Source organism: Diabrotica virgifera, chromosome 5 (genome assembly GCF_917563875.1).
Source record: "Diabrotica virgifera virgifera chromosome 5, PGI_DIABVI_V3a".
NCBI classification, from domain to species: Eukaryota; Metazoa; Arthropoda; class Insecta; order Coleoptera; family Chrysomelidae; genus Diabrotica; species Diabrotica virgifera.
In genome coordinates this window covers 1274677-1288839 of record NC_065447.1, presented here as the reverse complement: position 1 = coordinate 1288839, position 14163 = coordinate 1274677, and the positions used below count along the sequence as shown (strand labels likewise).

Sequence of the window (14163 nt, the reverse complement as noted above, 5' to 3'; positions counted from 1 at the left end):
GGAGAATTTTTTATTACATTTTAACTATGCAAATCGATGTAAACAGTTATTCTGAGAAAAAAATGTTTTTTGCATTTTCTTCGTAAAACTAATATTTTTCGAGTTATTCGCTCTTGAAAATAACAGTTTTTCGATGAAATAATCGACGTTTTTAGAGGGTTTTTTGAGAATACCTCGAAAAATATGCATTTAATCAAGAAAACTGTAGATATCAAAATTGTTCCTTTTAGTAACACAAACCAAATTATTTTTCTGTAATATCTTTAAGACCAATACAAACTGAGATACAGCATGTTAAAATTAGCTTTTTTTCTCATGCTTAATTTGAAATATTCAAAGTAAAATAACGGAAAAACTTTGCATTTTTCGAGGAAAACTTAAATCAGTTTTTTTTCAAGTATACAGTTAGGCCTCTCAAAAAATAATAATAAAAAGTTTCTAGCCTAAAAATTAGGTGACTTATGATCAGAAAAAGGTCGGTACCTGCTTTTCTCTATTAAAAAATCAGTGAAAACAACCCCCTGACTACCTTCCTATTAAAAATTGGTCTTCACCTTTCTGTAGTTCCCTTTATATTTGTATTGTAAATACACCCAAGATGTTTGACCTATTTAGAAGGCCTAATTTTAGAAAAATTGGAGTTTAAAGAAAATAGTTTTTTTGGAATTTCTCATTTTTCACCTTTTACTTCAAAATATCTCCGAAAATACTGGAGATACGAAAAAATGGTAGACTACTAAATTGTGGCTTTGTTAATAACTCAAATTCCTTTGTGCATAAATTTTCATTACAGTGAACAATTAGTGAGATATAGCTGTTTAAAATCTCTATTTACGAGCAAAACACCCCCTTATTAGAGCCCTTTAAACCCACCCTAACTAAAAACTAAGGGATCTCACGGAATTAAGTTTACACAGTCTTATAACTCACCAAAAATCCTACAAAGTCATTTTTGAATAAACTTTTTACCGCCAAAAATGAAGGAGCTATGCTTATAAAACGAATTTTTTTTAGAAAAATTCGGATAGTCCGCTTATGGATAATTTTCAATGTATGTATAATACCACAAAACCGGTTCGTATACTGGAAGATGACTAAAAAACTATTTGTATTTGTATTTGTACATATTTGTAAATTCGTATTTTTGTGTAAATTCGTAAATAAATGTTTTTGTAATTCTTTAATTCTACTTTTTTTTCTGTATAGATCTATTAAAATATCTACTTATAAAAACTGTAATGTTATTAAGGGTGGTTTTTCAGGGTTGAAATAATATGATATTATATCCTAAAGTATAAAACAATCATTATTTAACTAATCAAAACCAAATTTTACCCACATTAAAGTTTACAATGTTTTTATATATTTTTGACAATAAGGGGTAGTTTACACCCCTAAAAATAATCAACGCCCTTAAGCATGATATAGAATATGAAGTACAGGGTGACATGATCCTAATCCCAAATTTTTATGTAAATCGATGCAAGCCGAAATTATTCTTTTAGGATAAGAAAATTTTTTATATATAGCTCCAACAAGGGTGGTTTTAAGGGTTTGAAATATTATGATATATATGAGTATATCTTAAAGCATAAAACAATCATTATGTAACTAATAAGAACCAAATATTGACAATATTAAAGTTTAAAATGTTATTTTATAATTTTTTACAATTAGGGGTAGTTTTCACCCTTAAAAAACCAAAAGCGTACAACGGCTTAATATAGAAAATGAACTAGAGGGTGAAATGAGCCTAATTCCAAATTTTTGTACAAATCGATGCTGGACGAAAAAATTGCGAGGTTTTGCCATTTTTTCAGCTTCATTTCCTCGACTATATAGAAAACATTTTTATACAGTTGCTTCTTCTTTTTACATAAATGATAAAAAATAAGATATTGAAAAAGTTGGTCACATTGGAACACTAATTTAATGGTAGGGGAGCCCAAGCTGGGATTGTTGCAGTTTCTAGAGGGGGTCAGAAAATCACATGTGGAGAAACCTAGTACTCTGTAAATGTACCCCTACCATAAATGACCTCTTAATACGAGGGCGTGCATGAGGGCAGTCCGTAAAAAACATATTCTTAAAAAAACTCAAAATCGTCAGATTTCAAGTAGAAATGAGTCGAAAATACCAAGACAAAGTAAGTTCAGGAACAGTGTATATTTAAAAAATCTGACCATTTTAGCGGGGCTAAGGAAATGGGCGAGTCACAATGTTTCACAAAAAGTGAATATTTCGCGACATGAACATCAGATCGAAAAAATGAAAAATAAGTGTTCAATATTTTTTAAAAATCTATCGAACGACGCCAAACACGTCGGTACTTTAAAATCTTAAATAGGAGTCCCAATTTTTTATTGCAGATCTGGATTCCATACGTAAAAATAAGTAACTTTTATTCGAGACATTTTTCGAATTGTTAAAATAAAAAAGTTGAGTAAGATAAAGTTAAAATAAATAAAATAAAATATAAATACAACAATAGATATTTACAATTATAATAATAATAATTCATTATAAAATAAATAAATAAAAATAATAATTTAATAAATATTTCATTAAATAAAAAAAAGACTACCTACTCTCTTCTGAAAATGGAGGGACTGTCTTTATAACTTAGAAGGGAGTTGATAGTACCAAAAATATTTTAACAAATGTATATTGTTTATTTAAATTTGTTAAATATATTTGTTAAATGTAATTAATAGATTATGGCAAATTAATTAATAAATTGTAAAAATAGAGTAAGTAGTTTAGTAAAAAATGTAAAAATATAAAAAAATATCTGTAATCCCATCAAGAAAAAACGACCTGGATTAGTCACTAGAGGCCAGGTCATATGTATAAACAATAAATAAATAAAAAAAAATTTCGAATTATGGATAGATTGCACTATAATCGGAAAAAAAGATTTTTGGAAATGGAAAATTGAAAATTTGAAAATTAAAAATTTCTTTTTTGATTTTAGAACTTATCTTCATATTCTAATAGGTCCCATAACGCTTTAGTAACTACAAATTTAGCATCCTTGCCTCCCCTACTACAGGGTGATTGATTAGTGGGGTAAAGCTCAATAGCTCCGCCATAGTAATAGATAGCAATAAAAGTTTATAACAAAAATTTTAGCCACCTTTGAGCTTCACATTACAAAATTAGTTAGAATGTTACAGGGTGTTCGATAACACAGTGGCAGACCAAACTTATGTTTTTTTAAATGGAACACCCTATATTTTATTTTATATTCAAAATCCTGTTAACTTCTTCGTCACAAAAATATAAAGGTTTGTTATGTTATAGAGGGTATTTGCAATGTCTTAATCAATTTTGTATGAAAATCGTAACAAGTTCAACTCCCTGTATAAATAAAAATAAGCACAATAGCAATGGTTTATTCATGCCATATTTTTTTATTTATTGTTAAAATTTTCAAGAATTATTGACATTGCTAATTTTCTTTATATCAAATACAGGTTGATTCAAAACGCAAGTACATTATTTTCTGAATAATGTTAAATGGAACACCCTAAATCATTATTAAAAAGTAACAATACCGTGCTTTAATTTTTATATAGCATTCCCTATGTCCAAATTTATTAGTTTTCGAGATAATTTCATTTTTCAGAGCAAATTATTTTAGGTGTTTAAATTTATCTAAATTTTAAGTAAGCCATGACTGAATTGACAATTGACGATTACTGATTATCAATCCGGTAATCAATGTAACAATGTAGCAAATAAAGAAATAAAAATAATTTATTAGTAATATATTTTACAAAAAAAAACACAACCCCAACATGCAACATTTTTGAAACAATTAAAAACTCCTTTTTTATTTAAATGCAACAAATAAACAAAGAAAATTAGTAATAAATTTTACAAAAAAAAAAACAAAAACAAAAAAATACAACATTTTATGAAGACAATTAAACACTACTTCTGTATGTAAATGTAACAATGTAACAAATAAAGAACAAAATATAATTTTTCGTTAATACATTTTGCAAAAAAACATGTTTGAAAAAAGTAGAAACTACTTTTAATAAAATATTGCCTCCTAACACATTTATGCACGCCTAAAAACGATCATTGAATGAGCTACTTACTTTACGAAGCATTTGTAAATTAACACATCGAAATACACTTTGTATTCTATTTTTCATCTCATCCCTTGTTTTTGGAGGTATTTTATAAACTTCATTATTAACGTAACCCCAAAAAAATCAGTCTAGTTTATTAAATTCTGGTGATTTGGGTGGCCACGCTACTGGTCCATTGAAAAATGAAAATATCTCCAAAACTAATAAATTTAGACATAGGTAATGTTATCCAAAAATTAAAGTACAGTAATGGTACTATTCAATAGTGATATAAAATACAGGGTGTTCCATTTAAAATTACTGAGAAAATAATGTATTTGCGTTTTGACTCACCCTGTATTTGATATAAAGAAAATTAGCAATATCAATCATTCTTGAAAATTTTGACAATAACAAACCAGTGCTGTTTTGATTATTTTTATTTATACAGGGAGTTGAACTTGTTGCGATGTTCATATAAAATTGGTTATAACTTTGTAAATACCCTGTATAACATAACAAACCTTTATGTTTTTGTGATGGAGAAGTTAACTGGATTTCGAATTTAAAATAAAATATAGGGTGTTCTATTTAAAAAAACATAAGTTTGGTCTGCCACTGTGTTATCGAACACCCTGTAACATTCTAACTAATTTTGTAATATGAAGCTCAAAGGTGGCTAAAATTTTTGTTATTAACTTTTATTGTTATCTATTACTATAGCGGATCTATTGAGCTTTACCCCATTAATCAATCACCCTGTATAATAATTTGCCAATTCTCGCGATTTTTGATTCGTGTTTTCGTCATATTTGAAATATTTTGGTGTTAATAAGGTGCTGAAACTGTTTTCTTGTCGTACGTCTAAGTTAAATATTGTCTTTCTATAGGTTGATTGCCATAGTTGATAGTAATGACATTTTTATCTAAAAAAATTGACGTTTTGAATTCCACTCCGGACATCGTTTTCAAAAAAGATTATTATTAAATAAATTGTGTTAAAAATAGTGTATAACCGCCAAGATGTCGAGGAGGTTAGGTCTTTTCAAAATTAAGTTTAACATACTTGGATTGGATAGAAATAGTCAAACGAATTACATGACGCCACTACATCCTTACGAAGGATAACAGATAGAGGAGGAGGACTTGCCCATGGGCCATGGGCCATGGTGTTGTAGGCAACAGCCATGCTTTGATTGAAGAGATGGATGGAAGATGGTGGATGTTTTGTGGTACATTAAATTTTAATTAAAAAAGGGGTAGTTCCCTGGGTTGGCTGTATAACATTGAAGAGGCAGCAACAGAAGCTCTAAGAAAACACAAAGTCATACCGAACAAAAGAAACAACAACAATACACCATGGTTTAGAGAAGAAATAAAAGAGAAATGTAAAGAGAACCGAGAGGCCTACATGAAGTATAAAACATCAAACACTCCAGAATACAGAGACACCTATAGAAGAATACGAAATGAAACAAAGCAATTGGTAAGAATAACAAAAAATGAACATTGGGAACAGTTTACAAAAAGGAAGGAAAGCCACTTCTACGGAACACAAAAACAGATATATGGAGATTCATAAGAAACCAACGTAAAGAAATGGCAGAATTGAAGGAATATAATAATCAAAACAATAACCTCCCTGAATTAAGACACGAAATAGAAATCAGTTTTCAGGAAGTAGAGATACCCATAAATTCACTCAAAAATAGAAAGTCACCAGGACCAGACGGAATAACCAACGAGCTTCTAAAATACGGATGAGAAAGATGGATGATAATGACGATGGAAAATGGATGAGGGTTATAATTGGGTAAGTCACAAAGAGAGATGAGAAAATTTGAAAGTAAGATATGAATTAGTTACGTTAGAATGGCTAATGTGACGTAAGGCTAGGTTTAGGTTTATTAGATAAGGGCCGTTTAAGTATTACGTAACGCAGGTTAAGGGGAGGGGGGATCAAAAATCTTCAAAAATTGTGTTACGTAATACGTGAACGCCCCATTACGGTGCGTTACATAGGGGGAGGGGGGGGGTCAAAAATCTTCAAAAATCGCGTTACGTAATACTTGAACGCCCCAAAGATTTGCTTCACCTCTTTTCACACTCGTGAACTACCACTGGTGTATTATTTTGTAAATGAATTTTAATTTTGTATATGTATGTGGTATTAACCTTGTCAACATTCGAAAGAACGTAATCAGGAAAAAAGCAAACAAATACAATGCTTTATTATTATTTTTAATCCTTTTCATGAAAAGTTTGAACAGCATTAGAACATCAAACAATTTTTAAATTTGATTAACTGATACAACTGTCGACGTAATTTTTACAAAACATATCTACATGTGCCTCTTAAATCATATACAAATTATTTTTGTGATGTACACTTCAGAGAAAATTGTTCTCAACTCGGGGTTAATTCAAGAGTTAATTTTAAAAAACTGTATGCTTTTAGAACTTTCAAAATAAATTCCAAATAAAATACAGAAACAAAAGTTTACCTGGTTTTATCAAAATCGCCGACATAGCTGGGAACTTATGAAAGCGCCGATCCATAAATTCATTTGAAAAATCGTGTCTGTAGCATTACTAATCGTAAAAATGGATTTTTTTATTTTTTGAATAGCTGAGTGTGGAAATTGTGCAGAAGGTAAATGTGAAAAGACGGGATAAAAATAAAAATGGGGTGTGTGGGATATTTGCGATATTTGACTTTATGGTACTTGTTGTGTAATATTTTTAATATAAGAAAATAGAGGTGGTAAAAAGTTATCGACAAAGAAAATATGAGCAAAAAGTAAATAATTTAAATTTAACTTTGGACGTTTAAAGTTCATTTTCAGTAAAGCTCACAGTTTTCCGGTATAAACAATCTAATGATAAAAATACACTTTGCAAACACATTAACATTATGGTAGGGGAGCCCAAGCGGGGATTTTTGTAGTTACTCGAGCGTAGTTAGAAAATAACTACTTTTGTAGTTATTTTAAGAATAACTTTTAGTACTACAATACCTCATAATTTAATAATCTAGTGTCAAAAGTGCTTAAAAATTAAAGACAAAAAAGTATGCGATAAAATATCCGTTGACCTACCCAAAATGTACGCATTATGAAATCGATTCACCTTTGGAATATAAATACACATACCCGTTTTCGTTTTTCTAAATAATTAAAAAAAAATGTTTAAATCGATTTTTCTAGAAAACGGTATATCCTATCGACTTAGAGCAAGATTACCTTTTAGTACTAGAATACCTTACAGATTAATAATTCAGAGTCAAAAATGCTTAAAAACTATATAAAAAGTTATGCTATAAAATACCCGTTGCCCTACCCAAAACGGACGCCTATGACCGGTACTAGAAATTCGCAATAGATGGAATCGATTTATCTCTGGAAGATAATTATGTGTACCAGTTTTCGTTTTTCTAAATAGAAGCGTTCTGGAGGTATTTAAGAAAAACTAATTATAAGACGCCATCTTCAAATAGCTCTAGCTCCCTAGGAAGCATTTTCGGACTAAGTGAATTGGGTTAAATTGTTTTAAAATTGTCTGAGCAATCTCTTGTCTTCGTTTGTCAGTAGCGTTTCTCGACACCCTGTATATTTTATATAATAAATAATTTTACACATATTCCTTATTTTTATAAAGCAGTGTATTTAGTATTAAGTACATTTTTTACTTCTCTTACCTTAAGTACTTCATATTCCTGCATTGTACAGTCTTTTTTGTCGGAATACAAATCATTCTTGTCATAATCTTCATTGATATCATTGTCCAGGTAGTCCGAATCTTCCGTTGAGTTTTCGGGAAGATAATTGTCAGTATGCTGAAAAAAATAATAAAATAGTAAAAAGGTAAATTTTTGTAAAATTTTTCATTGAGTTACTTTTAGTAAATATGTTCATCCCTCAAGATTCAACCCTTCAGAAAGACTAAATGTTACCCTTACAATTTTAAAAATAATTTCATATACTTTGTAATATTAACTTATGTAGATGAGAACTAAGATGAACAAAGAGAAGGGTGAATAGTTGGTAGATAGATGCTGTTTATCTATATATAAACTACTTACTGCTACTGATGGCACATTGGAATCCACCGTGTCATTATCATTCTTGAATGTTTCAGGCAAATCGTTTGAATCTGGACGTTGCGCATTTAAGTCTTGAGCGTTTTCATTCAAACTTATCGAAGTAGTTGTTGTTGTTGATGTTGTTGTGACTTCTTCAAAATATATCGGAGATTCTGTGACCAGAGATCGTTCTTCTGCTGAAATAGAAAATTTCATTCAGTTAAAATTTAATATAGGACAAACATGTAGAATTTTTAAAATCATATATTGGATCACAAAAGGTAATTTGAACATAAAAATATATAGAATACAGCTGGACATACACACAAAAAACAAGCAATTCTCAGACTATTAGTAATAATTATTCTGCTATGGATTTATCATCTGATGCTTTTGACTTTCATATTCCAGTAGTTATAGTCGTGGTAGATCTATGTTTTTAGCTTCATCATTAATGTATCACCAAAATTGCTGAGGATCTCATTAAAGTTTCCGTCAATATTTTAAGTATATGCTGTATAACTTATTTTTGCTTGTTTCTTGCAAATGCTTCTCAAATTTTAAGATTCGTTATAATCTGATATCAGTTGTGTTTGTTAGGTAAGATACAATTTCTCGATTTTTCTTTTTAAGCCATTAGTCCTGTCGCCAGTGGGGGTACAACGGCCCCCTTAATTCAGATGGACTTACCCAAGTTTTTTTTATGTATCTTGACCCGTAGAACACGAATTTTTTGGGTAACAGTCGATCCGGATGTCGATAAGATTGTTATAAACAAAGAACTTGGGGAATCACATAACAGCGATTTTTCGCAAAACAAAACATTTTTTGTATTTTTTTGGGTCATTCTAAGCAAAAAATGTTTTTACAAGTTTTTTAGTAGGATGCATAGTTTTCGACATAAACGCAGTTGAACTTTCAAGAAATCGAAAAATTGCAATTTTTGAACCCGAATAACTTTTGATTGAAAAATAAAATAGCAATTCTGCTTACCGCATTTGAAAGTTCAAGTCAAATTCTATAGGTTTTGATTACTTTCATTGCTAAAAATTAATTGTAATTCCTCAAGTTCTTTGTTTATAACAATCTTATCGACATCCGGATCAACTGTTACCCAAAAAATTCGTGTTTTACGGGTCAAAATACATAAAAAAATTTTGGAAGTCCATCTGAATTAAGGAGGCCGATGTACCCCACCTGGCGACAGGACTACCTGGAGTTAGGAGATATTTTCTTAATAAAAACTTTTTCCTATTTTTTTTCACTGGACAACTATTTTATCTACAAAACTTGTAATGATATGATGCCACAGCTGGCGATCGGGGCCGGTCGACCGTAGAAGATCGAAGGAGTATCCGTGTTGGCGCATCCCCTCTTCATACCCCACTAGACGAAACCGAAGGAGAAGTGGCACGGAGATCGTATTTAAGACGAGGAGGAGAATCATAGGATCAGTTATTCTTAACGTATTGAATTAGGAATAGCTCAATGGCAGAAATGCACCGGGTTGAGGTGGTACTCTGCCTAGATAAGCGCCGCAGTATTGACGTGGCGTTCCACCGGAACCGTTACCGCAGTGAGCGGTAGTAACGATGGACGGGTGACTGTGTGTCGCTGTTCAATGTTAACGTATTGAATTGAAATGCGATGTCTCCGAGTCTGATTGTGTAGATAGGTTGATTCCATGTAGCGAGGTTGTTATTGTATATATTGTGTTGTGTATTGTGTCGTTTTAATATTACTATTATGTTTCGATAACAGTAATAAGTATAATGTTATTTTTCCTTTGCAGAAGATATAATTATAAAGTAAGTTATCAATCGAAGTAGCACAGAAAACGACAATAAATATCGTTCCCATACCACCAGATTGACAACAGGTGGAATACTTGCTATGGTTACACCTCCTGAAATTTTCAAAATTATAAATCATACAGGATGCCGAGGAAATTAAGATGAGAGAATTTTAAATAATTCACAACCCATCTGTTCAGCGTGGTCAGTGTGGTACGTGGAAGAAACTGAGAGAGGAAAATATGGGACTACTGATGAGGGGGAAACAACCGCCGAAACCGGTATAGACTCTTCCTGCACTCTCGGATTTGACCATAGTATTATGCAGCTGCTGCATTTTCGTGTTGCAAAGGAATTGAGAATGTTTATATATTTTTAATTGATTTACTCTTTTGTTTGAGTATTAAGGAATCTTTCTTGTTGGAGCTTTTACCATGCTGAGCAGATGAGTTGTGAATTATTTAAAATTCTCTCATCTTAATTTCCTCTGCATCCTGTATGATTTATAAATTTTGAAAATCTCGGGAGGTTGTAACCGAAGAAAGTATTCCACCTGTTGTCAATCTGGTGGTAGGGGAACGGTATTTATTGTCGTTTTCTGTGCTACTTCGATTGATAACTTACTTTCTTTTTCGGTAGATGGCCCTAGTTCATCCGTAACATTTCTTTCTTTGCAATTCGAAAAGGCCCAAAGTGTGGTACGTGGAAAAAATCTGAGAGAGGAGGATATGGGACTACTGATGAGGGGGAAACAACCCCCGAAACCGGTATAGACTCTTCCTGCACTCTCCGATTTGATTATAGTATTATGCAGGATCATATGGGAACTTGGACCTCGCCCGATGGATTAACGAACAACCAAATTGATCATATGCTCATAGATGCTAGACATTTCTCAAACTTGATGGATGTCCGGACCTATCGAGGCGCCAATATTGATTCAGATCACTTTCTAGTTGGCACAAGAATTCGAGCTAGAATCTCAAACGCGAAGAAGGAGAGAAGTACCAAAACAACGCGCCTTAATATTGAACCCCTCAAAAATCCGCAAACGGTAGAAAGGTTTCAAAACTATATCGAAACTAACTGCATAATTAATGAGAATCTAACAATCAGCGAACAATGGGAAATGTGTAAAAATAATATTAAAGACGCAGCAAATAATATTCTAGGGCCAGAGAAACCACCATCACGCAATGACTGGTTCGATGCTGAGTGTGAAGACATTACAAGAAGAAAGAACGATGCATATAAACAGATGCAACACAGGAAAATCCGAGAAAAACAACAAAAATATAAAGACCTTAGAAGAGAAGAGAAGTGCATTCATAGAAGAAAAAAGAGAACTTAAGAAAATAAAATACTAGAAGAACTTGAGGCATTAAAACATGAAAATCAAACAAGAAAATTCTATAAAACTCTGAATAATGCAAGAAAGGAATTCAAACCAAGGCTAAGACTATGTAAGGATAAGGAGGGGCACATACTCAATACAAAAGAAGAAATATTGAAAGGGTGGGTGGAACACTATAAAGAACTACTTACCATCGAAGTAGAAGATCCAAATCAACCGAACCCAAGAGCAACCAACAATACACCATTAGAGAATCCATCAATTCAAGAAGTACGGGACGTAATAAAACACCTAAGAAATAATAAATCTCCAGGAAGTGATGGTATATCCGCGGAACTTATTAAATATGGAGGTGCTACCCTGACTAATCAAATATATAAAATAATACTAAGAGCCTGGAATGAGGAACAAATCCCGGAAGAGTGGTGTCTTGGAATCGTTTGCCCGCTACACAAAAAGGGTGATCAATTGGAATGTAGAAACTATAGGGGAATAACCCTCCTTAATACAGCTTACAAAATATTTTCGAGCATCTTATATGGTCGCCTAAGTGCATATTCAGAGGAGCTTCTTGGAGAATATCAAAGTGGTTTTAGGCCTGGTCGATCAACAACAGAACAGATCTTTGTGCTAAGACAAATACTGGAAAAAACCAATGAATTCAATATCGACACATACCATCTTTTCGTAGATTTTAAATCGGCCTATGATAGTGTCCTAAGAAATAAATTGTGTGAAGCCATGGATGAATTCCACATCCCTGACAAACTGATAAGATTGGTTAAGGCTACAATGCGTAAAGTCGTTTGCAAAGTCGAAATACAGGGCGAACAATCACAGGCGTTTGAAACGAATATTGGGCTGCGACAGGGAGATGCGCTGGCGTGTCTCCTCTTCAACATAGCTCTGGAAAAGGCGGTTAGAGATGCCCGAATAGACAACAGAGGAAATATTTTTAATAAATCATCCCAAATTTTGGCATATGCCGATGACGTGGACCTAGTTGCCCGCACAACACGCAAACTAGAAGAAATGTATACCACCTTCTCAAATGCCTCAAAAAATATGGGCCTGACAGTAAACGAGGAGAAAACTAAGATGGTGGCATCAACACCCAACAATAGAGCCATAAACATCGGTCACCAATTCTCTGTTGATAACTCTACCTTTGAAGTGGTGGACAAATTCACATACTTAGGCTCCCTGATCACCAAGGAAAACGTCATGACAGAAGAAATCAAGCGAAGGATAATCCTAGCGAACAAATGCTATTTTGGACTGAGTAGACATATGAGAAGCAGAAACTTAAGCCAAAAAACAAAAATAACCATATACAAAACCCTTATACAACCAGTGTTGACATATGGATCGGAGACATGGACCATCTCCAAGGCAGATGAAAACCTTCTGCTTATATTTGAACGAAGGATCCTGAGAGGCATATTCGGTGGCATCTGTGAAAATGGTATTTGGAGGAGGAGGTACAACTACGAGGTATACCACAGATATAAACATATATTTGGTGGAAAAGACGTAGTATCTCTTATAAGAATAGGACGACTAAGATATGCAGGACATCTAGCAATATCACAGCATAACAACCCTCCTAGAAGAATCCTTATGTCACAACCTGTGGGAAGTAGAAATAGGGGTAGGCCAAAACTTAGATGGAAAGATGGTGTAGATGAGGATGGGAGAAAAATAGGCGCAGCAAACTGGCAACGGTTGGCAATGGATAGGACTGACTGGCGTAATAGACTTGGGAAGGTCGAGGCTCTTTCATAGGGCTGTAGCACCATTGATGATGATTATGCAGCTGCTGCATTTTCGTGTTGCAAAGAAATTGAGAATGTTTATACATTTTTGATATAATTATATTTTATTTTATTTATTTTGAACTGTATATAAATATCTTAAATATGTTTACTTTGTTTTTAACCTGTGTTTTACTGAGTGTGTCGTCCTGAAAGAGCTAGCCGTTACAAACTATGGTGTCTAGGCCCATAACCTTTTGCAAAGTATGAATTTATTGAAACTATTTTTATTTATTTATTCACTATTTAACGTTCAGATTTGTCTATTTTTCTTCAATAAATGCATAATTAGTGGAGTCAATGAAGGTTTTCACCTCCGATTTCGTTGAACCTTCATCGATTTTTATGAAAATTGGTGAGTAGTTAGAGGATACCTGAAGAAACAAAGGTGACATGATGCCAACTTGCGCTTTTACCCTGGGGGTGGATGCCACCCCTTCTCGGGGGTGAAAATTATTTCATTAAAAATAATACCATAAATCGATAAAGGGGAAAATTTTAAGCAAAATTTGTTATATAAAGTTATTAATATAAACCAATACTTTTTGAGTTATTAAAGATCAAAGATTTTATTTTTTCGTAAAAAATGCATGTTTTAAAGATGTTTTAACTTAAAAACTGTAAGCTTCTACAAAAAATATATTATTACCAAAATTAAAGATAATAAAAAGTTGAATACACTTCTCATTTAAAGAACTACACTAATGTTAATTCAAAGTAAGTTATGGGTAATTGAAAGTATATTTTTTTGACGAGTAGGCAAATCTAAGTATTCAACCTTAAATAACGGGAAAACGATGCATTTTATAAAATATACCTGCTAAACACTTGTCAAAGTAATTTGGAATACCTATCAAATGAGCTCCATAAGACGTTAATAGCATCAAAATTAAGCAAGTTATGATGAAAATAAGAGAACTCTGGATTTTTTTTGGAAAAAGTTAAAAATAAAACATCGTCATTTCCACAAAAATTAAAATTTATAGAAATTCTTACAACAGTTTCTTTATAATAGCATAAGTAATGATTTCAACATTTT

The 14163-nt window shown here is 32.2% G+C and overlaps 1 protein-coding gene across 1 annotated transcript in view; it reads right to left on the bottom strand.

Annotated features, from left to right (window-relative positions):
- The window catches only part of LOC114333649 (follistatin-related protein 5-like), a 523352-nt gene that overhangs the window by 85521 nt on the left and 423668 nt on the right, over window positions 1-14163 (bottom strand). The window contains exons 5-6 of the mRNA XM_050651204.1: window positions 8164-8360; window positions 7780-7917 (exon numbers count right to left, since the gene is read on the bottom strand). Of these exons, the coding sequence (XP_050507161.1) occupies window positions 7780-7917; window positions 8164-8360 (335 nt within the window). The remainder of the gene's footprint in view (window positions 1-7779; window positions 7918-8163; window positions 8361-14163) is intronic.